This window comes from Ammospiza nelsoni, chromosome 16 (genome assembly GCF_027579445.1).
Source record: "Ammospiza nelsoni isolate bAmmNel1 chromosome 16, bAmmNel1.pri, whole genome shotgun sequence".
Classification (NCBI taxonomy): Eukaryota; Metazoa; Chordata; class Aves; order Passeriformes; family Passerellidae; genus Ammospiza; species Ammospiza nelsoni.
In genome coordinates this window covers 4815025-4842687 of record NC_080648.1, presented here as the reverse complement: position 1 = coordinate 4842687, position 27663 = coordinate 4815025, and the positions used below count along the sequence as shown (strand labels likewise).

Here is a 27663-nt window from a genome sequence, read left to right as displayed (position 1 = left end):
AACCACTGCAATTCAATTAATTACTTTCTTATCACAACTTACAATAAATATACTCAACAACAGAATAATACCTCAAAAACACAATAGTAGCCAAGTATCCTACAGGTTAACCTTTTAGTTTCTGCAGAGCAACAAACACCAACCAGCAAAAACATAACTGATGATATTTCACATGTTTTTATATGACTAGCCCTAGAGGCTCTAAATTAAGCTATAAATATGATCCTTATCATTAATAAAACCAGTGTTATAAACAACATTAGACACAGATAACATATAATAACTTTAGCTTGAACATTTCATAACACCATCTTCTAGTAAAAGCTGACCTCAAAAGTAAAATACGCATTTTAAACCATTAAATATTTTTGCAGCAAACTACAGTGCTTTTAACTTAATACATTTCACTTTCTTTTTTGCTTTGAATTCTTATTTACTGTTGTAAGCATTAAAAACATATATCAATAACTAGCACTTCGAAAGCCAAATAACAGTTTTTTAAAAAAATCAATGGAACACAGGCTTACAAGAAATCCAACACAGTCACACCATCTCAAAATTCAAAATGCTGCTTAAAAAAAGCTAAGCAAAGAAAAAGCCTTAACATATTTCACACAAAAAAAGCCACTATCTATTTTAACAAAAAACACATTAAAAAAAAATACAAATTAAAAATTACCTTTCCAGAATTGCCAACACAGCACACCTAAATTATACTATTGCATTTTTAGGGGAAATCAGGCTCTTTTATAGCAAGCCTGAAACGAGCTCCAGGTGAAAGCTATTGATGGTGAAATAGTTAATGACCTTCAGCTGGCAAAGCTGATTAAACTTTTTACTCAATTTGATTAGAAATTGCCAGTGACTGTGCTAAAGTTATCATCCAAAATTCAGCTGTGAAGTTATCATCCAGAATGATGATCTGGATGAAATTTAATTCAATTAAAATTCAAGGCAATCCCTTTGTCCAACTGCTTAGAGGGAAGGAATGGGGGACAGGGGAGGGAAGTGCAGCCATGACAATTAATTTGAGCAATATCTTTGCTCCAAAGGAACTGTATTAATTGATGAGAGAATTTTTCCAGTTAATATTTTCTGCTTTGGAAAATTTTCTGCCTTGGAAAATTCCCGTTAATATTTTGTGCCAGTGCTCGGCTCCCGGGACGGGAAGCGGCAGCTGCAATGGCGCGGAATGGCCGCCAGGTGGCGCTGGAGACCGCGGAGCCGCGGCACGGCCTCGGCATTGCTGGGAATAAAAATCTGGAATAAAAACCTGGAATAAAAAAATCGGGAGTAAAAACCTGGAGTACAAACCTGGAATAAAAACCTGGAATAAAAACCTGGAATAAAAGTCTGGAATAAAAACCTGCCTCAAAGGGAACTCCGCGTGTGTCACTGACTGACAAAAATAAAATAACAATGCAAGTTTTATGATAACCTCAAGGAGGTTAAAATTTGGTGCATCTTTAATATTTTTCAAATACCCAGGGTTAAGGCCACAATTGCGTGATGTTGCTAAAAATGAAATAACAATGCAAGTTTTATGATAACCTCGGGGAGTTGATTTTTTTGTTGGTTCATATCTGGTAATTCAAGTGATCGGTCAATCCCAGAACATGGGGACAGAACGTAAAAAACCCACTCATAAACTGCAGCAATTTATAAGGTATTTCAGAGAATGGTAGTTTTTGGGGTTGGTTCATGTTTGTGCAATTAGAAGTGTTGATGATGGGGCCTATATGAATATTTTTATATCACGAAATACGGGGTTTAAGTATTAATTTGTTGCTGCTGCCAGAGGAGAGCAGCATTTAAACACTGAATTAGCTCTATATCAGTGCAACAAATTGAATGTGAACTTGTGTCAAGCAAATTCAAAATATAAGGAAAAAAGGAGTGTGGGTTCTGACCCACCATTGTGGTAATATTGGATATCTGCATTTACGCTGGGTGTGAAGTTCAGGAGGCTGAGATACTGCTAAAAGAAAAGTTAAAATAACTTTGAGTCACCCCAGACTCTGGGTTCTATCACATGTGGATCTGACAACCTTGTTCTGGGATTGACTGATCACTTGAGTTACCAGATATGAACCAACAAAAAATTCAACTCCCTGAGGTTATCATAAAACTGGCACTGTTATTTTATTTTTAGCAACATCTTTCAATTGTGACTTCAACCCTGGGTATCTGGAAAATATTAAAGATGCATCGAATTTTACCCATTCTTGTAAGAATGTATTGCACACTGAAGAAAGTATATTTTCATAACTGAGTTCCTCGATTACACAAATCCAGGAAGCTCATTGTGAGGCTCCTGTCCCATTCAAAGCAGTAAAAATGTGGCCAATCTAAATAAAAGTAATGGAAAGGTTTCATGAGGGAGTTACAAATCTGAGAGCTTGTTTTTGTAACTCTCACACCCACTTGATAGATTCTGCAGTGATCACACGTGGCCATGGAAGGCTATTTAAGGTCAGAGTGGTGAGAAAAATGCTAAGTAAAGACGTGTTTTGCTAAGATGACTGAAATAGTGAGATGGAGTGATTTGGGTGAGGTCAGTGTCTAATAGTTTAGAGAGGATTAGAAACAGTCACTGGCCTTCAATCTGTTGCTGCAATTACTGAGCTACTCGAGTTCCTTAAAGAACAACTCAGGTATTGGTAGAACTGCTCTTGATATTCATGGTAATTAATTAGAACATATTAATATTCTGGCTTCTGCTTAATGGAAGGTGAAAGTGTCCCATCTCAAAAAACAAACAAACAAACAAACAAAAAAACAGAACATTTTCATATTTACCTGCTGAAAAATCTGGATAGAGTGGAACCTGTATTTTTAGCAAAGAACATGTAAAAACAAACAAACAAATAAATAAACCACACTCTAATGCTCCAGTAAGTTTTTATTTGGTGAAGCCTGGGTCAAAGTGAGGGGCAGCAATCAGCACTTGTCAGCAGACTCCGTGGGGCATTTGGCATCTCAGGCACACTTGGTGAAACATTTGTCAGCTCATATGTTCATATGTTACCCTGAGCAATTAGTAGGAAAGACCAAGAGGGCTTTTTAAACTCATCAGTTTTATGCAGATAAAGGCAACAAGCCTCCCCCTCCTCAGAGGAAAAAATAACCCACCAACACATTTACTTGCTGCAATTAATCCCCTACTTATGTGGAGTTCTTGTCTGCTGGTAGAGATCACAAACCATGGATTTCCATTTTACACAGGGTCAGCAGTGCACAGGTTTAATTAACAGTGTTGATACAAAATGTCAGTAAACAAAAGTATACAAACTCCACACTTCGGAAACATCAAGCTTCAGCAGCTACTGGATTTGTAGAATCTCTAAAGGGCAGTGGCTGTTGTTGGGGTTGGAAGCAGGGGGAAAGTTCCTACCAGTAAATGTATGGTTACAGTAGCAATCTAGGGACTAAAATATAACCTAAACTGAAAAGAGACATGAAAAGTGACAGTCCTGTCACGGATAAGTAGGACTGAAGTATGTGTTTCCATAAAGCCATATTTACCACAAGCACTGGACACAATGACCTTGTCATTTATGTTCTTACAGCCTCTAAAGTGAAGTCCAGCTTCAAAGCCAAGGAATGCTGGTGTACATCAGAATTAGATGTTGTAACCCAGGGGATGCTCACTCCACCTGACAGATTGCTAACAGCTTATCAGTGACCCCTGCCTGTATGTTCTATTCACAAGTTGTGAATATGGTCTGTAAAACTGTCCTTGTGATTGCCATTTCAGCAAGGGGAAGAGAACAGCTCTGAAGATAATGGATTGTTTAAATAGTGAATTAGTTACTTGTAGGGGGATAGAATATAAGAAAATAAAGACAGTGCAGAAAGCAATCTCACCCCTAAGGAGTTGCAGCTGGGCTAATTAACAAAGATTGGGGACAGGCCTGACTTTAACAGGCCACAGCTGTAAGCAATGAGAAGAAGATGCTATAAAAGAGTGGGGAAGTCAGCTGGTTATTTAGTAAACAAGAAATTCAGTGCTCTGAGGAGCTGCCTCCAAGAAAACACCAAGAAGGTATGAGGCTTTTGTGATAAGGAGACAATAGTCTGGGACCCCTGCAATAAAATGACAACAGTTATTTTGTATCTAAGCTCCTAATTCTGCTTTAAAGCATAAATGTAAAGTTTAAGCTGAGGAAAATATTATGGAATTTGCTAAAATACTCCATATATTAAATATCAGCTATTATAGATGGCTGTGGAACCAAAGATGGGGAAGCAGCAGTTATTTTAACTCTTAGAATTTAGCAGGCTACAAGAGTGGAGTATTATGCTAATACTCAGAGTTTACAACTTATTTAGTTTTTTCCTGAGATGTACTCACTCCCTGTCAGTGGAGTTACATGGAGTTCTTAATTAAGTCACTCTTATCCTTATTTTAAAACAAGGAGGTTTAGCTGTGGGTATTTGGAGTGGTTAATCACAGTGAACACAGCAGAATCAGGATTAGAACAGGATTGTCTCATTTCCTGTCCCTGTTTTAATCAACTTGGTATTCTTGCCTGTCTAGACTGTTCTGTATTTAATTTTTAATCCTATTTCTTCTGACAAAAGCTAGACTCCTATTTTAATGAAAAGGAAAGTAAAAGTAGCATAATTTTGATTATTTACTCTCTCTGTCAATTTACCTGTGAACTCTGCTTATTTTCCAAGCCTCTTTTTTCTTAGGGCGTCTATTTCTGTTCCAGTTGCTCCAAATAGGATTGTTATCCTTGCACCTACTTATAGCCTGTTGCTTGAATTTAACCTTTTAATCATTTACCATTTAACCATTACTTGATGCTTCACTAAAGGTAGAATTTGCTATCACATGTTTGCGTGCTGTAGCTTCGGTTAGGGATATCACATCAAGTAGAATAATAAGTACACAAACAGACTCATTTTGCAGAACAGATTAAAAACTTAATTATTGCTTAAAAGGTAACAATTACTAAGGTTTTCTTTTGGGGATAAAAAGAAAAGAAAAAAAAAAAACCAAAAAAAATGTAGGCACTTGTGCTTGGATTCCAAAACAGCCATAGTGAAACACTCCTGCTGATGGATTTTGGTCTTTGTGGATATCACTCAGGTCTTCAATGCTTAGGAAATCTGTGAATATAAAATCCGTCCCTGGTATGGAAGGGAGGATGAGTAGAAAATAAAGCAAGCTAGACAGAAAATCAGAAGGTTATTGACGGCTGTGCTGCAAGTGCTTCACCTGCCGTGCAGCTTGGACGGTGAAGCTGCACAGGAATGAGGGACGGGCTCGGCTGAGCGGGAGGAGGTGCCGTCCGTCCCCTCGGGAACAGGGAGCTGAGGATCGCCATGAGGAGCCAGAGGTGTGACAGCAAACAGCGGTTTGAGAACTCACGAAAAGAAAAGTTATGGGATTCGTAACCAATGAGTGCTGGTGGCTTTGCTGAAACGCATAAATAGCGTCAAGTTCTGCTGGTCGGTGAGCCAGCCTTTCGCGTGCTACCACCTAGCTCCTACTTCGGGCAAAATCAATAAAACACAGAAATCGCTCTCCTCGCTGTGCGAATTGGCTACCGCGGTCAGGACAACGTTGTATTTAACACCAATAAGCGGGGCGGCCACGACCCTGCGGCAATGAGGAGACAGAATCACCGGGGGCGCTCCGGGAGCCGCGGGCAGGACCCGCCCTCACGGGGCCCCTCAGGGCCGGCCGGAGCGGGAGGCGGGGCCGGAGCGGGCTCGGGAGGATCTCGCGAGACTTGGGCGGCGCCGCGGAGCCCGGTTTGAACGGCAGCAACGGCGGGTGCGGGGAGCTGGCAGCGAGCGAGGGCGGGCAGCGAAGGGGAGCGGGGATTGCTCTGTGTGGGGCCGCTGTAGTGCCGGCTGCCGGTTCCTGCAGCGGGTGGGGCCGTTGGCTGCCTCGCAGCCCGCGGAGGAGCGAGGCGAGCCCGTTCGGGCCGTGCCGGGTGTGGGGGTCAGACCCTCCCCCGGCAGGAGGGGACAGCGGGGACATGGCGCTGGTGACACACAACGCTGCCAGAGCCGGCTCTGTGCTGGCCCAGCCATGAAGCTGTGGTGTGATATTTGTTATTCTCTGTAGTACCGGCCCTCCCCGGAGCCTGTTTGTGGAAGGTGATCGGCTCCGGAAAGCTTGCAGCGTGGGAGGTGCAGGTACGGGCTTGGGTAAGTAACTGGGTGGAGGCGTCGTGGGAATGCCTGGACTAAGGGAGAAAAACCACCCTGGAGATGGTGCTTCTGATCACAAAATGTACCGGTGATCCTGATCACAAAATGCTCTGGGTGCTTCTGATAGGATCAGGGCTCAGGCAGCTCTTACAGGATCAGAGGACAGCCAGTTGTTAGCGTGTGGCCCTGGGGAATAGGACTAAAACAGAGAGCTGTACTAGAGTGGGAGAAGAAAGCTGGTCTGGCAGCAGACTGCCTTTTATCTCCCACCCTGTTATTTTATTAAGGAGACTTTGAATGGTTGAATAATCGAGGTGCATAGACTCTCTCATTAAATGTTTGAAGATATTTAGCTAAAAGTGACTATTGTAACTCAGAATAAATGAAGACTGGTGTCTGTTATTTTCTCCCTCCTGCCTACTCACCGTGCTCCCCATTTAATTGATCTTAAAACGTTATTTTCAGAATAATTTATTTAGCCTGATGTATAATATTAAATTGCTGGTAATTAGTTCAGTCTACAGCTTCTTGAACAGAACTACTTGGCCTTGTTTGATTCATCCAGAACTGACGAGGAGAAATTGAGGTGGGCTGTGCTCCAAAAGGCGTACTTGCTATTTTCCCTAAATAGTCAGCAGGAATGTGTAAATAGGAAAGCTATTTCTCTTTTCCTTCCTACTTCAACTGTAAAGTTAAGAAAAAAAAAAATACCTTTTCTATTTTCTGTTGTCTAGTAGATAATTTATTAGGAGCTTAAAGTTCTTGTATGTGAAACTGGAAGAGAAATACAAAAGAGATTGAAGAACTAGGAGAGAGTGGGACAAAAATCCCCCAAAAAAACCCATTAAAAATTACAAGTGTACCAGAAGAAAATGACCCTGGCCAAATTGCAGAGCATCCATCCTTTGACAGCATTGCCTGGTCTGACTGTTTCTAATCTGTCTGACAGCTGCCTAACTGAAATTTGAATAAGAATTGCATTTATGTGGGGGCTTAGCCTGTGATCTGCATGTTCATGAGGCAGCCAGCAGGGTTAAGCCTGTTCTGAAAAGGGACTGCTCTGAAGGGCTGTGCTGGCAGCTCAGGCTCATCCAGACTAGACAACTGTTGCCTTTTTTTTTTTTTCCTTTAAAGGTGGAAAGGAAGAATAAGGTCAAGAGATACTTCAATGGGCTTCTGGAGGTGAGTTAAACATGTTATTTAAGTTAGTAAACTAGGAGCTGCCCAATGGCTGTGTTGCCTCTATACTATTGTCTGATCAGAAAATAAAGTTATTTTTAAAGTTCTGTTTATGTAAGTGAACAATGATTCATTCATCCTCTTCACCAGTGGAAATACATGCTAGAAGTTGTTGCCTATGTTCTTGTATTGCTACTCCTTGTGTTAAAGACTTATTTATTAGTTTCTATGTGGAGTCCCTGTATTAGTATAATACTGATGTACAATACTCAAGTATTGGTATGCAAAATTCCTGTGTTTCCCTGGCTTATTTTAGTATAAGTGCAAAACTAGTAATTCAGGCATTGCAGTGGTTAGAAGTGAAAACTGAGGTTTCAAAGCCTGGCTGTAAAAAGTCTCTTTGTATGTGTTAAACCTGGATAGCAACAAGTGAGGAGAAAATGCAAAAATCAGAATGTGATTGTTTCTGTCTTGTGCCTTGGAAAGGAATTGGCACAGTATGGGCACAATTACTTCTGCATGTTAATTCAATTCTTTTCTAGTAGGAGAAGCTGGGTAACTCCACTGGGGGTTATTCATGTTGAATAAAAGTTAGCAAAAAAAAGAAGTGAAGGATGGATATTACAACATTCTTAAGAATTATATATGTGCCAGTAAGAAATGGTAACAAATAAATTGCTTCTGTGAGAACAAAAAGCAAGAGTCAGAGGTCTTCAATACAGAAGCACTTTAATTCTGAAATTTATATTAAAGTTGTGGGTCCTGGCTTTGAAAAATCAACTGCAGGATTTTTTTGTCTTCTTCTGTTATTTCCTCCTCTTGGCCCAAGTTACTTAGCATTTTCTGTCTTAATAGGATCTTTTTGCAGCAGCCTGATTTAGCAGATTTGGGAGCAAGCAGTCATACAAGCTTATGGTATTAATTTAACTTGATTTCTGTTTTTTCAAATACTTAGTTTGTTGGGTTTACTTGGACTAAATTTTTTGCAAAATTCACTTTCTGTCTTCTGTTTTACTCTACAGTCAGAAAAGGATGAATTTTCTGAAATGTGACAAGGGGATTGTTATTTACCAACAAGTAAACTAATTTTTGCAAGACTCCATTAAGCACTTAAATAAATGCAAAGCCCTGTGTTCAACTCTGTATATTTTAACAGGGCTTCTATTTTTGACTCTCCCCTTGCTTACCTTTTATCTGTTTCTCTATCCCACATAATGTTATTAGGAGTGCCCTGTCCTGCTAAGGCAGCTGCCTATGCCAATCTAAAGTGTTATTTGTGTACACAAGAAATGCTGGACTTACTGGGGCTTGGTTTGTAATACAGAGAAAATAGTGGCAGCCAAGTGCATAGAAGTGTTTTCCTGAGGTTATTGAATTGTCTTGTACTTGGCAAGAGAGCTCTATCCTAAATTAACTCTGGTTGTGCTGTACAAAGAAAGCAGGCTGGGTGCACAGGAGTGCTCTTGCATGTTAGATATAATCAAAAATAAGGCAGTAACCGAGTTTATGAAGAAATAACTATTTCAGTTATTTTACTGTTCACAGGTCTGCTTGTGAGATTTTTTTTTTGTCTTATATTGCAAAAATATACGGTTCTGTCCTGGTTAAAAAGGAAATCCAATAACTTCTTTCAGATAACTACTCTTATCTGTAAAATGAATTTACTCCAATATATTCTTAAGTAATATTTTTTCTTTGCAGTGTTGAATAAAAAGAAAAATGGAGGCAGAGACCATTTTAAGTCTTAAACAGCAACTCAAGGAAGCAGAGAACGAGCGAAGGAAGGCAGCACAGTATGGTTTGCATTTACTGGAGTCCCAAAGTGAGATTCAGAATCAGCTGGATCAAACACGCTCTGAATTGACTGAGAAAACTGAGGTGATGACTGCCTTTTCTTCTCCAAGTTCAAAACCAGAACTTTGTTTTATTTTAACTGTTTTCTGAAAGGTACAGGTGTTTTACATGCCTTCTAGCATCTAGATTAATTTTAATAAACCTCTAAGTAGTTGTAGAGAGGACTTTTTTCTCAGCTGTAAGACATTGAGCATAATTGTATCTAACTAGGAGAGGGTTTCATAGCTAATTATGCAGCAAGTGTTCAGTATCATGTAGGACTAATTGCCTTTAATGTAAAATGAGTGCTAAATGCTAAAGTAAATTTGCTTCAGAGCATTTTTTCCTCTGTTTAGCAGTCCATTTATGTATGCTCTCCCAGTCAACTTTATATCACTTAAAAGCTGTGTAAAGAATGCTAGCAGCAAGACTGTAAAATTGATTTCTTCTCTAGTAAAGGTTTCAAATTTTCCAAATAACCAAAGGTTCTGAACTTTTTAGCACATTTCTTTGCAGCTCAGAAAAAGGAGTAGTATAGTGCTAAGCTATAGAGGTATTATTTAGTTTTCTTTTTAGTAATTCTTTAAGAAAACTTCAGTTGGGAAAATCTCTTCCTCTTTTCATAAAGGCTTTAATAGTCATCTTTGTGTTCAGCCAGCTCATGTTTCAGATAAATTATTTATCTTCAATTAGTCTCTTTCTGGTTGTGCATCATCCCTTCTCCTGGGATAGAGCTGAAAGGTTTTGTAGCACCCTGCTGTTCTGAAAGGACAGAATTTTTATTCTGGTCAGTTCACCATTAGTAAGTTTAGTGTGAGAGGCAGCTGAAGGCACAGGTTCCAAGGAAGGCAGGGCAGGATCTTGCTGTCCTGCTGACCTGCACACAGGGCAGGTACTGAGCTGTCATGAGCTGTCAGCTGCTCCCATGGGTTGTGATCCTGTGTGGGAGGCTGGAGCCACCTTCTGAGCCCGGCCGGTAACTTGGATTCCAGGGGTGGAGGGTAGGGATTGTGAGCCTTCATACAGTAGAATAACATTTTGTGTGGGAGCTGTGCTTACCCAAGAGATTCTTTAGAGCTTTTGAAAATCTCTCTGTCTCTCCTCTGTGCACTCTGAGTCCAGTAATTCAAGGCAGTTCCTGTGAACACGAGTGTGGGTTCTACCAGCAGCCACAAAAGCCTCTCAGGAAGCTCTGTGTGCTCTTCTGTAGCAGTGTGCAGGCAGGTTCTTGCTGGGGTTTTGTTGTTCTTGGCTCTGGCCATGCAGTGCACTCCCAAACCTGTCCTGTGGCCAGTCTTTATCTTTGTGTTAAAGCTCCTGCTCTGGGTGTTTGAGAGCTAAGTCTGTCCTTGAAAAGCTGTGTCTAGGCTACAGAGGTCACTTTGATACCTGACAGCTTTCAGATTTTTATTTAATTCTGTTTTGTGTCTCAAGAGTTAGGTTATTTTGAAAAGGAAAAAAAACATCTGCATGTTTAGATTAATTTGGCTTCCTTCTTACCTTTTTTCCTTTCAAGATTCTCTTTTTCTTCTCCTTAATTGCTGCCTGAATGGAACAGTAAAATGAAGCTGCCCTTCATAATTAACAAACATGCAATCAAGCGTAGAGAGAAGCTGTTTAAAAAATTATTCTTCAGTCTGGAAGAGTTGATGGGACTTATTATGAAACAGACAATTTAGCTGTCTTAAAAAAACTATTGAACTCAGCTCTTCTGCTTGATGGACTGTAGTAATTTTTAACGTAATTGAGTTCTGTAGTGGTAGAAGGGGCATATAAACTCTGGCTAAATTTATGGCACTTGCAGAAAAGGTACCCACACCTTTCATGTTGGGTGCAAAGAAATACAGAGTTTCCATGAAGAAGAGAATATTTCACAATCCAATTATAAACACAGCATTTATAAATCATAACACTTTAGAACAGTTTGTACTTTTTTAAAACATGGATATTACAGCTCTCTAATTGGCACACCCAACAAAAGACTAAATGAGATACAAGGATCTTGGTTCTGAGCCTGTGCTTTTTCATAAATGCTTAGGGAACAGTGTGAAATTACATCTAGACATTGGTGTGTCATTTCTTTCAGAAATTTGAACAAGAGAAATACACACTTCAGAGAGAAATTGAACTCAAGAATCGAATGTTGGAAAGTTTGAATTTTGAATGTGAATCACTTAAGCAACAGCAAAATGTGCAACTGGATAAACAGAAAGAACAGCTTGACAGAGCCTATGGACAAGAAATCAGCGGCCTTAAAAACAAGGTTTGGATACTAATATATAGCTAAAAAGTTGTTAATACCATTTTAGATACTATTTGCTTAACTTATAATTGCACTCTTACCTAACAGAAGAAATAATAAATAGTTACAATGTATAGTAGCTTGTTTGGTTGGTTTTAAAAAATATCTGTGTAGTCACTTATGAATTACATTGAATTCCAATGTTTATTTTTAAAAGTTACTCATATGTTTCCAAGACATTTTCTGTAATTGGAGCAGTCAGAAATATTGTGCTTTTGAAGAATTTACCATGAAATGATACTATGTAGTTATCAACTGTTTTTAAGTTGGAGAACCTGAAAGCAGAACTGGATGAAACTCGACTCTCGGAGAAACAACTGAGACAAAAAGTGGAGCATCAGAAGGAAATCCTTGCTGCCAAATCAGAAGAACTGCACATGATGTCTGAGCGTGTCCATGAGACCATGTCCTCAGAAATGCTCAGCCTGCAGATAGAGCTCACTGAGCTCCAGAGTCAGAAGGTGTGTGAGTAGCTCTGCATTTGCACTGTAGCCTAGTTGAAGATGAAATTCTGCTTTCTTGCTCATTCCATTTTTAGGTGTGCTGTCTACAGTGCCATGTTAGGATTGGCTTTTATTCAGACATTGTGCACAGCAAAAAATGACAGCCTTAATAACTAGGCTTTAATACCTTATCTTCATGATAATATTTTGTATTAAAACTAATTACTACTAACAAATGGCTTTGGTTTACTTAGGCCTGCTTGTCTTCCAGTTGTTTTAAATATTTTTCATTTCATGCTTTGTTTGTTTAGGCCAGTGATGAAGAAAAGCTGAATGAGCTGCAGTGCAGTAAGGAGCAGTTGGAGCTTGTGAACAGCAACCTACGGAACCAGCTGGAGCGGCTGCAGGGGGAGAAAGAAGAGAGGGAAAAAGAAGTTGTCTTTTACTGCAATGCATTAGAGGTATTCTCTTTATTTTTATTCACAGTGGTAGATAATCCCAAATTGCACAAGCTGTGTTGCCAGATTTTGGTGAAGGAGGAGATGTGAGAGGGGAAGGAGAAGGATAATGGTTGATCACATCTGGTGCTGCCTGGTGGTAAAAGCTCTGTTGGCCTTGTTTTGTGGCAGCTGTGAAGGGAGAGCCGTTGCATGGCACTGTTCTGCCTCTTGGGGACCTTCTCACAGGTCACTGGCAGAATTCTTCTTTTTATTTCATGTTCCTGCTGAATGCCTTGGGCAATCTTCTACTGGGAAGTAGAGCTTTTGTTACTGATGAACACAGCTGAGAGAGTGGTCTGAATATCATGAATCCAGTTCACAAGCATCAGAGTTTACCCTTAAAGGCTTTTAGTTGTGCTCTTTTCCTGAAGAACAAGTGGAATATTAAGTGTTCTAGTGAAAAGAAATGAATTTGTCTCTTAGTTACTAGAACTAAGAGCTGTATGTACAGTTAAGGACTAGAATTTTATGGTACATACTTTGTTACTAGAACTGTATGTACAGTTAAGGACATCAGTACAATAGAATCTCTGCTAAAGTATAGGAAATCAAAAAGAGTTATCTGATTAAATTTGTGTATGCGGTACATCAGATGCTTAATTGACTAATATCCTCTTTGCTTTAATCTAGAAAGCTCATGAGGCTAATCAGGAGCTTCAGGTTCAGCTGGATCATGCAGTGCAGCAATCTTTGGATCCTACAAGTAAAGGCAATTCTCTCTTTGCTGAGGTACAACTATGCAACAGATGCCTGAGAAGTATTTTTAGTTTTCTTTCTTATTGTATTGAAAATATGGGAGTATCTGCACCTGATCTGGCCAGCATGTATCTCTATTCCTCAAATATGACTTCAGTGTTGATCTGACATGTGGAAAACCATTTCATGCTCTCTGAAGATAAGGAGTTAATAAATTTAATGGAATCATTTCCAGTTGTCTGACTATCAAGTCAAAAGTTGTGACTGAGGGTTCATCATGGTTCTGTCTGCAGCTCTTGGTTTTAAGTTGTACTAGCTGATAAATCCATCTTTATTGTAGAAGACAGCCTGTGAAATATTAACAGTTGCTGATAAATGCTGCCTTACACACTTCCTCACAATGTCTGGATGTTTGGGCTTTTGGGAGGGTTTTGGAATTAGCTTTTGAGTAAGAGTTAAATGCAGAGGGAGCATTATGTTTCATGTCAGCATCCAGGGGATGGGTGAACTTGGGAAGAAGCTCAGATTATTTCGAACTGTTTGTTTTGTTTCCAGTGGACAAAACTATTCTACAGCAACACTGAAGCATGTGCAATGTTACTTTATTTTGATAGCAAAAGAACAAAAGAAAAATCTGCTACATTTCACTGATTGGGTTTCAGTGGCACTGTCTACTCACTTCTATCACAGGGCTAAGACAGTAGCCTGTATTTTCAAGTACTGTTGCTGGAAAAGCAGTGTTTGCCGACTAAACAGCAATTCCTAGGCAGCATGTCCTTATCAAACTGATTATCCAAGTGACAGCAAGTGTTGTGATTTCCCAGTAATAATTGTTCACAATGTTCTGTAGGTGGAGGACCGTAGGGCAGAAATGGAACGGCAGCTGATCAGTGTGAAAGTAAAATATCAGTCCCTACAAAAACAGCATGCATTCAGTAGAGAACAATTGCAAAGAATGAAGGTAGGATGATTCCTGTAATACTCCAGGGTGTCCTTGGGTCTGATAAGGCACTGCTTTAATGCACAGGCCAGGGGATTTGTTATCTCTAAAATATGGGGCAGTAGTCTGGGGGGAGGGAAATGGGAGAAAAAACAAGTGAGATGATGTTGTGCTGTTTGACTCCTACAGTCCAACAGCATCCACCTTACAGTGAAGGCACCATGTTTGCTCACTTTGGCAATAGTTTAATGGATAAAAGTAAAACACAACTCCTGTCAGTCAAACTAGCATTCAGTTTGTCTTGGTAATTGTTTTTTCTTTTCTTCTCCAATCCCTGTACTACACGAATCAAGCATTTGTACATTAACTGTGGTTGTTAGGAATGAGAGTCAAGAAAAAGACAGACAGGCTTTTACCATCATCACACTGTAGGGGTTTGGGTTTTTCTGCCTCTGTGTTGCTTTCTTGTCTTTGTCCATTTTTTTTTTCTTCTTGCTTTTCTCTGTTTTTGTGTGAGAATAAATCATAACTTTCATAACTCTAAGTTAAATAGGATGAGGGCCTGTTGGTTAATGTTGAGGACTAGTTAGCAGAAGCTGATTTACAAGATAATGTCAAGGGGATGCTGCAGAGCTGCCAACTCTTTTCATGTTGGTCTCAAGATTGTTCTAATGCTAAAGTGGATCCTTTCACTTTGATCAACTGCTTGGTCATGCAGTTTGAGGAGAGTGCTTAAACATCAAGGGTGATTGTGATGAGTTGCACTGAAGGTTTGTATTAGCTAGATTTTGTGGAGTAGGTTGAAAATAGTTTAAACAATGCTCTTAAAGCAGAAGAAGAACCCTACTGATACAGCAAAGATTTGAATGAGGACAGTCTGGGTAGGATCAGTTGCTTTGGAAATTTTCTTTGTGATATGGGGTGAGTCAGTCATACTGATTGAATGGTGTGAGAAACACAGGTAATACTAAAAGTACCAAAAATGGAGACAAACTGGTAGCCCTGTACTCAATGCTTTCATTTGGAATTTTCTAATTTTTTTCTGATAGTACAGGAGATGAGTGGTTTGTTAGGACAGCTGTTTTACTTAAGCTGCTGTCTTAAATCCCTGTTAGCCTCCTCTCTGTGTTGTGCTGCACTGAGATGCTGCCAGTTAAAGCTCAATCTGAGTTTAGCTGATCACTCAAAGCTGCTTACCCCACAGGAGAGGTAACTGCTGTTGCATCTTTAGTTGAAGAATCTCACTTTGTGGTAATTACTGGTAAATCCTGAGGATCTGACTCCTGAACAGAATGTACACAGCACTCCTGGGAAAGCTTTCCCACCTCTAGTGTATTTTTCCTAGTCCAGAGCATCCTTTGCAGTTTCTTTAAGTTCTTTGTTGTGTAGATCAGCTGCAATTTGCAATTCTGACAGTTAGCAGGAGGGCTTTTAAGGGAAAAGGGAAAAAGGTTGGGAGCTGTGAGGATAGTTTTAGTCAGCCAGTGAGGTGGAGTTTACAATTTTGCCTCCCTTATATCCTGTGGAAGCTCTGAGGAGATGATAGAATCTTTAATTAGCTCTACTTTGTGCACAGAATCATCAACACCCTTTGACATAAGAGATTCTATAGGGTAAATGCTCTCTGTAATCTCATTTTTTCACTTGATCCTTTCCCTGTGATTTCTCCCAGTGTTACCTTATCCATACTGACTAGACTGATAAAAATGCCTCAGTTTTCACTAACACCTTGTGAAGTCTTTCATTTATTGTTTCTTGTTTAAATGTCTGATGTATCACCTGTAACTAAATGTATTAAGATCCTTGCACTTTAATATTATTAACACCAACAGAAATATTGCTGTAAATGTAAGATTTTTATAACTTCTCCTTTATAATGACAGAGGGTGTTCTTTTGCCTCAAAGGAGGTATTCCATTAGAGAAGCAGAAAGAAAAAACTGAAATTCTTGGGTTAATATTGTGAAAGGCAAGCATGGTGGAGTTATAACTGAAAAAAATGGCAGGTTAAGCTTGTGGGTTTTCCTGAGTGAGTTCTCAAGGTGCATTTCAGCTCTGACAAATCAGCCTGGACTGACGCTGGTTTGGTGCTGATGGTAAATGCTGTGTGTGTCCTTGGCAGAGTGTTTGTGTGCTCCTCAGCCAGCACAGAGGTGAGTGGGACACCCCAGGGCTGCACTGCTCACTGAGATCTCAGCTCTGCTCTGCCTTGAGCTGCCTGTGCTGATAATTGCTGGGATTGTGTCATGGAGACTGACTTCAAGCACCCAGTACCTGTATTCTGTATTCAGGTTTAGAATTACAAGGCTAGAGTAACCAATTTTGTGTAAAAGGCTGGGATTTTCAGTCACTAATCCCAGTATTTGTTGTAAATAGTTTTTTCCTTTTTTCCAGCTGCAGATGGCTACACTGCTGCAGCTGAAAGGCTCCCAGGCAGAATTTGATCAGCTGGAACGCTTACAGTCCATGGTAGAGCAAAAGAATGGTGAAATAGAAGATCTTCTTATCAAAGTGAGGCAGCTAGAAAAATTTAAGGTATGTGGTTTTTAATTAAGTAGAAAATTATAATTGGAAGCTAAAACATGAAAAATAAGAATTATGAGAACTATCTCAAGTCCATGCTCAGGTTTAAAAAGGTATCCAAAAGCTGACTTGTATCTTTATTTGACCTGAATTGCATTTTGCAGCTGGAGAATATTGGACTCTTAAAGTGCAGAGAAGCAGAAAATTATACCCCACTCAACACCTGGGTTGAAGAAACAATTTTTGTTCTGTGTGAAGCACCTTCAGATCGTTTATAGTTCCTTGGTCAGGGCTCACTGAGCTGTGCCATCCAGTTTTTCCCTGGGAAGGTGCACTCATTTGGCACTTGTACTTAGTGTGCTTAGGCTTCAGCCTTCGGTGCCTCAGCTCTCTTGAATTTCCTGGATATTTATTTTCTTGATGTGTCTCAACTTTGCAGCTGAAGCATGCTCTTTTGTAGCAAAACTGAAGTGCTTAATTATCCCTGTAAAGCAGTTTCTTCAGTCCTCTTATGCAACTTGAAAAAATCCTGTCAGTATTTTGAAAAGTGAGAAACACATGAGGATTTCTGTATACACCAGTGTAATGCTGCTGATGTTCGTGTGTTTCTAGAATGGAAAACTGCAGCCTTTCTTAATTCTGGCATGTTTCTGCACTTGTTTGGCTCTTCTTTATCAGAGCTTTGGAATGCAAACTGAGATGTACTGGCTTGTGCAGTAGGACTGTGCTTTCCAGGGTAGCCTCCTGTATTCTGTATTTAACCCAATAACCTGGTGTGAAGCCAGGTTTAACCCATTTTAGCAATAATTGAGGAAGCCTGATTGTTTAACCAGTTTTGTCATGTTTAAGCTTGATCTCTACTTAATTTTTCTCTAGGCCATAAATAAGTGTTGTTGGCAAATGGAATGATTGATTCCAATAACCACCAAAAGTATCTGTAGGCAGTGACTGAGAGAGGCCTGGGAGGTCTCTGGGACAGGATTAAATTTGAGTACTGCTTGTTCAGGAAAAAATCACCAAGCAAAACCCCCAGTGTCACATTTTATAACATGTTGCTTTTTACTATAAAGCAACTTCCTCATCTGAGATACATATTTGATTTTGAGATTTTGACTGTTGATGAGCATGGCTGATATTCCTCTGGGGTCCAGCTGCTGAGCCTAGAAATAAATGCTGAGGAAAATTCCCTGTGGATTAACTAAATACCCTGTATTTTCAAGTAAAAAAACAGCACAGCTTTCTTCTTGCAAACCTTCTGGAGTTGAGATGGCTCACTTTTTTTCCCTTTTGTTCAGTGAATGAGAGAGAGCTGTCAGTTTTAGTGCTATTTGACATTTGTAACAAATGAGAAAGTACTCAGAGCAGCTCAGTTTTATCATCTGTGTTTAAATCCCTCTATGATGAGGCTTCACCATCAAAATGCATAGAAAATGTCTCCTAAGAACTAAGCTAATGTGCTTCTGAAAGGTCACTGCCTGACAAGCTGACACTTGTTCTTTATCAGAGTTTATATGAGAATATGGAGGAGTCCAGACCCGCTAATGGAGCGAAAGGAAGTGACTCTGAAAATGGTTACTATGCAGACTTACTGCAAATTAAACTTGACAACTCAAAGTAAGTGATTCCAGCCTGAGGCTGTGGCAGAGTTATCTTCTAGGTACTTGTCTTTATCCTCCCTTTTTTGTTACTGTTGTATTTTACACCCATGTGTAAATGGGTTTTGTTCCTGTTGCATTTTCTAATGCTGTGGAACCAACCCGACTTCATTATAGGACTGAGAGTTGTTTTTCTGTAGTTTCATTTGCTTTAAAAGATAACAGCAGAAATACTGTTTATGATTATTGCTTTCTTCCAGAAATATCATTAATACTCCTAGATACAGGGCAGTTGAGACCTTGAATAAATTACAAGTTAATCTCTAAGGAAACTGTATGAAAAGTCTTAATCTTTAGACTATGTATGTTTATTCCTCTTATAAAAAGTGAGATAATAACAGTCAAAATGTTTCATAGGACAAAAAAGCTTGATTTTTTTTTCCTACTGATGTAGAAATACCAATTTAAGGTGAAGCTCAGTGCTTACTTGTTTCTTTACTAAAAGAAAAAAAAACTCAAACTAATCCAAGTGTGGCTGATTTTATAATTTTCCTCCCATCCCAGCAAGGAAACTGAAACACTGAAAAATGAGCTATCCCTGCAGAGAATGAAAGCTCTGTATGAGAGCCAGAGGGTCCTGGAATTTGAAAGGAAGCTCTTCACAAATGAGAGGCATTTGCAAGCTTGTCAGAGTGAGAATATGAACCTGAGGGTTATGCTGGATGAGCTGAAAATGAAATATGAACCTGAAGGTAACAACTTCTTTTCCGTCAGGGAAAATGTAAATTTCTGATTTTCTCAGCCTTTAGAAATGGAGTGATGTTAAACAGGAAGACATTGTTTTAGTTCCAGAATTTAATGCTTAAATAGTTGCTGACTTTCTGAAATAACCTGATCCAAAATCTGCTGAGATGAAGTAGAAAAGCCCTGCCTTGCTCAAGACCTCACTTGAATATGTGAACACTGACTGGAGGAGACTAAAGAATGAAATTTTACTGTTAAAAAATGGCAGTTCAGGGGCTTTGTAGAGCACAGGTAGATAACCAGACTCCAGTGGGTGGGATCAAATCTCAGATGTTTCCCATAATAACAGCAGTGTCTGTGGTGGTGAGAAGCCTCAGCTCTCTGGGTGTAGGCAGCTGATGGGAGCTTTGGAATGAGGTGCAAAGCTTTTACAGGAAAACAGTTCAGCAGCTCAAGTTAATATGGATTAAATTTTGGCTAGAAAGATCCACCTGACAAACAGCTGAGTATGGGCAAAGCAAGGGAGCTGTGGAGGAAGAGGATTCTAATAAAATTGAGAGCAAGTTTAGGTGAGATATTAGGAAGAAACTTCCTTGTGAGGATGGTGAGGTCCTCACAGGGTGCCCAGAGCAGCTGTGGCTGCTCCATCCCTGGCAGTGTCCAGGCCAGGTTGGATGGGGCTTGGAGCAGCCTGGGATAGTGGAGGGTGTCCCTGCCCATGGCAGGGGGTAGGAATGAGATGGGCTTTAAGATCCTTCCAACTTAAACCATTCTGGGATTCCATGAACAGGGAACCAGATAGGAAAGTTGGTTTTGTCCACACCCAAAGGATTTGCCTTTAAAATGTTACTTGTGGAAGCTTGCCTCAGCAACCTGCAGTTCAGAGCATTTAATTTAAAGCCTTGGTGGAAAGACAGAGTGGATGAGGAGAAAGATGTCTCTTTTTTGAGTTATAATCTGATCATCCCAACAGAAGTTATGAAGAAACATTCTTTTAAGGGTATTAAAATTGTCTAAGTTACATATGTGTGTACATACGTGCATACATTCACATACGTGTACATACATATGTGTATGTATATACATATATCAAATTATAAATTGTCTATTAATAATTATTCCAAGCCCTTTAGTCATGTGAAATATTCTTACTTTTATTGGAACATGTTGGGGGACAAGTTATCTCCAGCTTCTTGTTTGTACAAAAAGCATATTCCATTTTTTCCTTTAGAATTACTTAAAGGTTCTAAAATTAAAAAGAAGAGGGAGAGGATTGCAGTGAATGCGACTTGTGAATACTTTGACAGCCAAAATACTCCAGTGAAAGAAACTGCTCTCACTCAATTGTCAAGTAAGGAAGGGAAAAAGACAACTACCAAGACCCTGGAGCAAAGTGATGCTTCTCCAAAAAAACAGCCTGTCCAAGCATCCCCACTGCACACAGCTCTGCAGGCAATAAGAAACATTGTTGAACCTGAAAGAGAAAGAAAAAGAGTTAGAATTCAGGATGAGAATCACGTCACCTTTACTTCGAGTAGCAGAAGTGGAAACAATTCCTCAGCTGCAGCTGTCCCCAGGTCAGTGTCAGCTTCTGTCTCTGCTCCAGGCCCTCAGCACAGAGCTGCATCTCTTTTCTTTCGCTGCATGAACTGTGCTCTGCACTGCTTTATCTATTTCCTCAGTGTTGCATGCAGTGTCATCCCTCAGCTCCGGCTGCCCACGCTCAGCCTCTCACTCCCTTTTAGAAGGACTAAAGCACTGACTAATAGCAAAGACTCTTGAAACAGTCTCTGAAGTAACTTTCCCATTGAAGACATTTAAGGTGTGCAGGTAGCATGACAGCTCACTTGGTTTGCTCCAGCATCAGAAGCTTTGTGTTCTTGGTGCCCTCAAAACTGCCCCTCAGCTGTGTTACAGCTCAAGGTAATAAAGGCAGCTGGAAGCATGCTTCACTTTCATGCCTAATTTCAGCCCCCAGCAACTTCCAGATTTAGCTAAAAGCCTAAAAATTATTTAAGTAATTCTTCACCTGAATTGTGTTAACTTTCATTGTACAAGATAATAGAGAATTAATGAGCTGTCTGTGTTGTCAGACAAATCAAATGCATGGTCTGGATGCACAATAGCTGGAAACACAACTGCCAAATTAAGATGAGATTTTTCTCCTGAACTGAGAATTGAAGTTACTTTTTGCTAGATGTTAAAGTAACTGACAACAGTCATTATCTCCACCTTTTTTATTCTGGTGAAAACAATGCTGACTTTGATTTTCTACTTTTTCAACTAATGCTTTTTGTATTCTCTTCATACTCTTTGTAAACTCGAGTGTTTGGGGGTAGAAAAAAGTCTAGGCTAGTCCAGAGGTTTTGGGCTTGCAACTTGCTAATATCTGCTGGAAGAAGCAGCCAATGTTAATGGCATTCAGGGTAATTGGATTGATGCTTTGGCTCTTAGGTTGCATGGATGTAATTAACAGTTTTAAAGTAGCCAAACACTGCAGTCTTCTTAAACTGTGGGGAAAATATGGCAGAAACAGCAGTTTTAGTAGCTGTGTTAAAATGTGGGATTGTTAGTGAGGAGGGAAGGTCAGATATGGATGAAATGGAGAGGAAGGATTTGGAATAATTCAGTAATGGTGTTGGGGTTTGATAATGTTCTCTACACATAATGGAACAGGCAGAATGTAACCTGATATCAAAAGGTTAACTTACCTCTTCATATTGCTTTGGGAAAAGAAGATATAATGGCTGCTTACAGGAAACTGTTGGAAATAGTTAATGGGACCTGAAGGGGGAACCTACTGGAGAGAGGGTGAGGAGTGGAAATTGTTTATAGAGTTGATGCTGGAAAGCAGAGAGAGTAGAAAAAGTGGAAGAGGAAGGTGAAACCATAGTTCAGAGGGAGGTTTCTAATCTTGTACCCATTGCCGTTGGTTCAAATAAGGAACAAAAGATGGAAAATATTAGAAAAATAAAAACCACAAACACACTTAAGCTGCCACAAAACTTTGTAGAAGCTGTTATGCTTTTTTTGGTGATAGTATGAGCCTGTAGAAGGCAAATCCAGGCAGAAAGTTGTTTGTTTCTAATTATGTTAATGAACTACTAAAACCTCAGGTCATGACATTAAGCTAGCATCAAGGATTTATTTACCCCTGATCTGCTATGATGTGCTATAAAATAGGAAGTCATGTTGAAATCTGAGTAGTTGAGAAGCTGGATTTCTAAACACTGAAAGAATCTCTGGACTGTTCTGTGATGGATGTGGCTGAACCTTGGGCACAGAAAATAGTGGCAAATTGATCAGGAGTGGGGACCTGAACAGGGAGAGTTTATGGGAGGAAAATATAACAGTGGATAATTGTCAGTGTTTGACCTTGTGTCAACTAAAATGTGATGCTGCAGCTGAAAGGCTGTTGTGCTCTCTGGGGGTTGGTTTTGTGCCTGGAATAGTTTGTCTGCAGTAATTAGTGGAGCTCTGACATTGGCCCATGAATTGTGAGAGAGCAGAGCCACTTTAGCTGTGAAAGGGCTGCAAACTGAATTTCTAGAAAGTGAGGTTGAATTTGTCATCTCAGCCCAGGAGGCAATGAGGAAGTGGTCAGAAGTGATCTGGGTGTGCTTGTGGAGGTGACAAACTCCCTTGTGTGAAGAGACTTCCTTATTGAGGAGGTTTCAGCAGGTACAGCTGGATAATCTCAGCCAACAGCTGTGTGTGCAGGGCACCTCTGTCCTTCCAGAGGGCTCCAGCCAGCTCTGGAGTAGCTCATTAGGGGGTGACACTGATCAGGTTATGATATGAGAGTGTTGAGACTACAGATTTCAATATTCAGGTGGTGATTATTGCTTCTCAATGCATACTGGAGTTCTGGCAATGCAAAGGTTATGTGTAGTGATATCTTTTGTTTGGCCAACTAACTGGTCAATAGAAAGATACATTTCTCTATTGAAATGCTTTTCTTCCCTTCCTAAACTGAAATAGCAAACTCTAGCCCTTTCTGCACAGTTTATATTGCATTGAGATTTGAGGTTGTTTGCCTGAGTTTGATCTAAAGAAGACATTGGATGTCAAAGAGCTTATTTGCTCCCTTAAATTATTTAGTTGGATTACATACACCAAATCTACTTCACTTGGGCTTTGTCCTATTGCCTGTACTGCTCAGCAGGAGATCTGGATACACTAATAATACTCTTTGGGGTTTTAGGCACAGCCCTCAGCCTTGGGAAGTAAAGCTCCACCAGATGAAACAAGTTCATCTTTCTTAAGCTGGTAGGAGCCCCAGTTATATCTCACTTTTGGAGTCTGTAGAGTCAAAGCTCGAGTCATGTCATAATTTCACCAGCATTTGCTTGAAGTGTTTAACCATTGTCTGTTCTTTCTGGTCCATTCCCTGTGCTGACAGCTGCTGAGCCAGGACAGGACTCTAAGGGCTGCTCTCTGAGGGCTGTGGGGTGAACCTCAGCTGGTCCTCCCTCTCTTCCATAGGACAAATGAGAGCATTGGGTGGGTCAAGTTTGTGGGTGGAGATGGCAGAGGTCATGGGCAAACCAGACTTGGGGAAGATTAACTCCCTTCCAGTTAAAGATAATGGGGCAGTGAGAAAGAAAGAAGCCAGGACTGAGAGGGTGAAGCTGAGCCTGAGAAGGGTAGGGGCAGTTTTCTATCTCCTCCTCCCCAAGAGGCTCAGAGTGAATGTGGTTGCCAGAGTTGTTACATTACAGGCTAAGAGAATTTTCTAATACCATGAAAGGGCAATATTGTGTCTAAATCCACTTGTGCTGCTTTGGGATGTAGCTTAAGTGAATGTGGTTTTTATTCTTCTGGTTTGAGTTCTCTCTGCTTGTTTATAGGGACTGTATTGGCAATTTTGGCCACTAGAGTGGTGGTTTTGGTGGCCTTGGGCAGGGGTTGTTTAAGGCAGAAGAATGGGAGGGACTAATGAAGGGAATCTACCATAGGAGCAGATTCATGGACAGAAACTCCAACCCCACCTGCAGCTGCTGGGGCAGTGCAAACCACATGATGGCTACTGAGAGCACATTTCTTTCTTCCCTGAATAATTCCTTGTAGCTGTACCCCCATGAGGATTTGTTCAGCTCAAAGTGAAGGTGACCATGGACAGAAGGTGCTCAGCCCTCAGAGTTGCAGATGTGGCCTTAAAACAAAGCATGTGGTGGAGCAAACCCTGATCTAGAGGAGGTGCCCAGCAGAGCCTGGTGTTCTTCAGCCTGTTGAGACAGTGCTTATAGGGATTAACATGAACAGGGTCTGCAATGCATCATACTTTGACAGCAGACTGAATCTGTAGCTGAATTTCCCCAATTTTTTTTTGTTACAGCTTCTTTCAGTTCTCATGTTCAGCTGCACCTTTCTGTATTACAAATAAATCTAACAACTGAGTAGCAGCTATTTGTTTTGGGAGAAACATCACTGAAAGCAGCTGTCCATGCTCACTGAGGGCTCCTGAGACCACTAAAAACCCACAAGGTCACCAGGGAATTGCTTTAATGTATGTGCTAATAAACAAGTGTAGAGTTTGTGTTATTATATAAAGTGATGTTTCATTTGGAACTTCATTTTCCTTAATTTCTGTCTTTGTGGAAATAATCATGTGTAACAGTCAATGGGCTGTGGGTAATTTGATTGGGTAAAATATCACTCTTCATCAATTGTTCTAATGACATGTTTGCATGTTCATTAAATTAAAACCAAGATTTAGACATCTGAGCACAATCTGATGTTTTGATTTCAAAATTCTCTTTTTAACAGCAATGAGACAGTTCTATCTCCATTTACATTCATAGCAGAATTAAAACATGTCAGTAGACAAATTATATCACTTAGAGCCTGAAAATAAATCTTCCCCCAACTGAAGATATTCAAGCACTAAGCTGAAGGTCACAGTAGTGTAGAATGAGGTTGAAAGGAGCATGTTATTTTAAGGGTAGGTTTTTGGTGATGTAGAAGCAAGAAGCTTGATTTCATCCCATTTGTTTGATGTTGCTCAGACTTTTCACCTGGAGTTGTTCTTTTGGGGACTGGATCTCCTTTCTGTGCATGACAGTCACTGGTGTTTCTGAGGGCTGATCTCAGCCACTTCACATATTCAATAACCTTTCTTACCAAACATTTCAGCAGCTGAGGTGTGGAGGGAAAGCTTTAAGTGATGAAATGTGATTAGGGCTAATAAAAATGGTTTGGTCTCATTTTCTTCTTAAACTGTGCTTGCTCTGTCTCTGTATATGGATGATCTTGTTTACCAGCTGGCTTGTTGATTTTGCCTAAAATTCTTCTTTTATTCCTGGTTTATATTAACTAAATAGGTATTTAGAATGGTTGCTTTGCCTATAGGTTAACAGCTGAATCCAGATTTGAAACTACAGAAGAAGATAAGAGGGAAACTAAAATCTCAACAGAGAAGAAAACCCAGAAGAAAAAACATTCCACACTGTATGTATCTTCCAAGGCAAGTTGTGAAACTCAGTGTGCTCAGCAGTGAGTGACTCCTCAGGGACCCTGGGCACTCTGGGGTCCTGCAGCAGCAGGAGCTGCTCTGGGAACTCTCTCATCAGTGCACAGGTTGTTAACTTGAATATTGATCTGCCTGCTGTGATTGCCTGGCAGAGCTGCACTTCTGATGCCTTCCCTGAGGGCACCTCTGGTGCTCCCTTGACCCAAAGTGTGGCCTGTTCTCCACTCCTGGCAGAGTCTCCAAACACATTCATTGCTTTCTTTGAAGCACAGGGCTGTTGTGGAGGAGAAGCTCTGGCTAACAGAGGTTTTATTATATGGTAAGACAGACCAGGCAGGGTTGATGGAGAACTCAACTAAGTGATGTGCTCCTAAATTTCTTCCACTTTACAGATTCAGATTTCTTAATATTTTTCCTCCTAAAGTATTACTTCTCCACTTTAAGGCTGACCTATTTGCAAAAGTGCATGTGAATCACTCCATGTGTTTTGGTCAGTGTTTGAAATTCTATGGATTCTTGTATTTGTACTATTAAATAAAATAAAGGTTTATTTCTTTCTTTATGAAATGTAGCCTGTATTGTGTTTGAAAAGAAGCATGTATCCATTTTTTAAATGAAGGTTATGTCTTTTGTAGAACTTTTTGTTAAAAAAAAAGTACCTCAATAAATGATAAGAATGTGTAATGCAGGTGCTGTGTGTCATGTTTTTAGGAGAAAACTCTGTAACTTCCTGAAGCTCATGAAGCAAAATTCTGAGGAGACCTTTTAAGTTAGGTATTTGTATGGAAGTTGGATTACTCCATTTGGGTCATGGTACCATACTTTGAGCTCCATCTGGTGAACGGATTAGCCAGTCTCTAAGTATAAGACTCAGTAATTAAGGTGGAAGTTCTATAAGAATTTTTCTTTTTAATCCATCATGTAAAAAAGTACATTTGGGAGTAATCTTGTAACTCTTTGGTTTGTTTACAGTTCTGCCAGATCTGAAGTGGTGCTGGGGTTTTGTTAACTGTGGTTGTGCATGTGAGTGGCTTTAGCTCATCAGTCAAAAACTGAATTCTGATCACAGCAGAAGTGACTAAAAAGTTACTTTAATGACCCCATCTTCTCCCTTTCCAGGCAGCTCCATCTCATTATCAGAGCATTTCTGCACAGTTCTGTTTAGGCACTGCCCAGTGGCTGCTGCCTCTGTTGAACAAAATAATCAGGAATCTGTGCCATGGAATCAGATTTTGTCACTTCACTGGTGTAAGACATTTGCTATGTAGCTGAGTGTTTCAGTCTGTTGTTAATGAAGCTACATAAACAGAATATCTTCTTGTTAACTTTTACTGACAGCAAATGTGTAGCCATGAAATAGTTCTTGCTCTTCTTGACTTTGATATGTGAATTTAAATGATGTCATGTTGAAGAAATCCTGGCTTTTATGCTACAAAATGTTAGAAAAATCCTTTTTTATGCAAATGATGAAAGCTACATTTGTTTACTGTCACTACTGTGAAACACAAATAGCCTAAAACAACTGAGGTACATGATTGTTCTACTTAGAGGAAAACCTGTGGTAAGTTGACATTGGATAATGTGTTTAAATGGCAGTACTGAGACAGTTAATTATGTTAATTGTGTGTTGATTTATGTTATAGTTAATTTTATGTTGAGCTACTTGGCATGTGCCATTTCTAAAGCTTTTTCTAGGTTGAAATAATTAATTTCTGTGACAGACAAAACTGGGATGTCATTTCAACAAACAAATGCAACTGATTAGGATTATCTCATTACCCCCAGGGGCTGCTTTACAGTCTGTGCTGCTGGAGCCCACTTGGAGTGCCCAGGTTCTACCATCTTATGCAGTGGATTTGTGTTTGCACATCCTCCTGCAGGAGTGCAGGGGGTGTAATGAGTCTGGGGCCCAGGCTTTGGGTTTGCTGTGACACACCTGAGCTACTGTGCATGGGAGTTCTTGCTCTGTTTTCTGATTTGGTTCTGGTTTGTCTCACCACTTGCTTTTCTGCAACTGTGCTCACAGATCTTGGCATAGAATAGAATTTAGATGCAACTTCTGTGTTCTGCTCAAATTTTTTATAATGGAAATTAGCTTAGCTGAAAAATGGGTAGCTAGCTACTCATCATCTTACAAGGTCTTGTTTTCTGGAACTGATAGCAATATTGAAGGAAGCAAGCACTGTCTCTCTTCTGCTTGTCCCCAGCCCCCAAAAAGTAAGGTAAGTTTTTATTGTGAACTTCCTCCACAGAAAGTTTCATCTTTC

The 27663-nt window shown here is 40.0% G+C and overlaps 2 protein-coding genes across 6 annotated transcripts; one reads left to right on the top strand and one right to left on the bottom strand.

The window, feature by feature from the left end:
• Positions 1-1131: 1131 nt before the first annotated feature.
• Positions 1132-8563, bottom strand: LOC132080656 (uncharacterized). The gene is made up of 4 exons (XM_059483908.1): positions 8538-8563; positions 5638-6206; positions 5228-5375; positions 1132-1273 (listed from the first exon to the last, which is right to left on the bottom strand). Exons 1-4 carry the CDS (start codon positions 8561-8563, stop codon positions 1132-1134), a joined length of 885 nt encoding a protein of 294 aa, XP_059339891.1.
• Positions 4027-26080, top strand: SPDL1 (spindle apparatus coiled-coil protein 1). 5 transcript variants are annotated; one of them, XM_059483882.1, is made up of 14 exons: positions 4027-4045; positions 5099-5788; positions 6086-6168; positions 7306-7353; positions 9052-9228; positions 11270-11446; positions 11752-11946; positions 12240-12389; positions 13059-13157; positions 13975-14085; positions 16457-16597; positions 18090-18199; positions 18745-18932; positions 20156-20818. In XM_059483882.1, the coding sequence occupies exons 5-14, from the start codon at positions 9070-9072 to the stop codon at positions 20704-20706; spliced, it is 1881 nt and encodes a 626-aa protein (XP_059339865.1). In that variant the 5' UTR covers positions 4027-4045; positions 5099-5788; positions 6086-6168; positions 7306-7353; positions 9052-9069; the 3' UTR covers positions 20707-20818. The 5 variants fall into 5 exon arrangements, with proteins under 5 accessions (XP_059339865.1, XP_059339867.1, XP_059339868.1 ...); XM_059483886.1 differs by lacking the exon at positions 4027-4045 and adding an exon at positions 25276-26080 and having other exon boundaries at positions 5126-5788; positions 20156-20501; XM_059483884.1 differs by lacking the exon at positions 5099-5788 and having other exon boundaries at positions 20156-20819.
• The last annotated feature ends 1583 nt before the right edge of the window (positions 26081-27663 follow it).

What these genes read in the sequence shown, in the direction of transcription:
- SPDL1 (XM_059483884.1), top strand. Translation starts at nt 9,070, where the DNA reads ATGGAGGCAGAGACCATTTTAAGTCTTAAACAGCAACTCAAGGAAGCA. An exon ending in GCAATTCTCTCTTTGCTGAG is followed by an intron (nt 13,158 to 13,974) that starts GTACAACTATGC and finishes AATGTTCTGTAG; the next exon opens with GTGGAGGACCGTAGGGCAGA. An exon ending in AACAATTGCAAAGAATGAAG is followed by an intron (nt 14,086 to 16,456) that starts GTAGGATGATTC and finishes CCTTTTTTCCAG; the next exon opens with CTGCAGATGGCTACACTGCT.
- LOC132080656 (XM_059483908.1), bottom strand. Translation starts at nt 8,563, where the DNA reads ATGTGGGATAGAGAAACAGATAAAAG. An exon ending in GATAGAGAAACAGATAAAAG is followed by an intron (nt 6,207 to 8,537) that starts GTAAGCAAGGGG and finishes TTTCTCCCTTAG; the next exon opens with TCCAGGCATTCCCACGACGC. An exon ending in CGGCTCCCGGAGCGCCCCCG is followed by an intron (nt 5,376 to 5,637) that starts GTGATTCTGTCT and finishes TCTTTTCGTGAG; the next exon opens with TTCTCAAACCGCTGTTTGCT.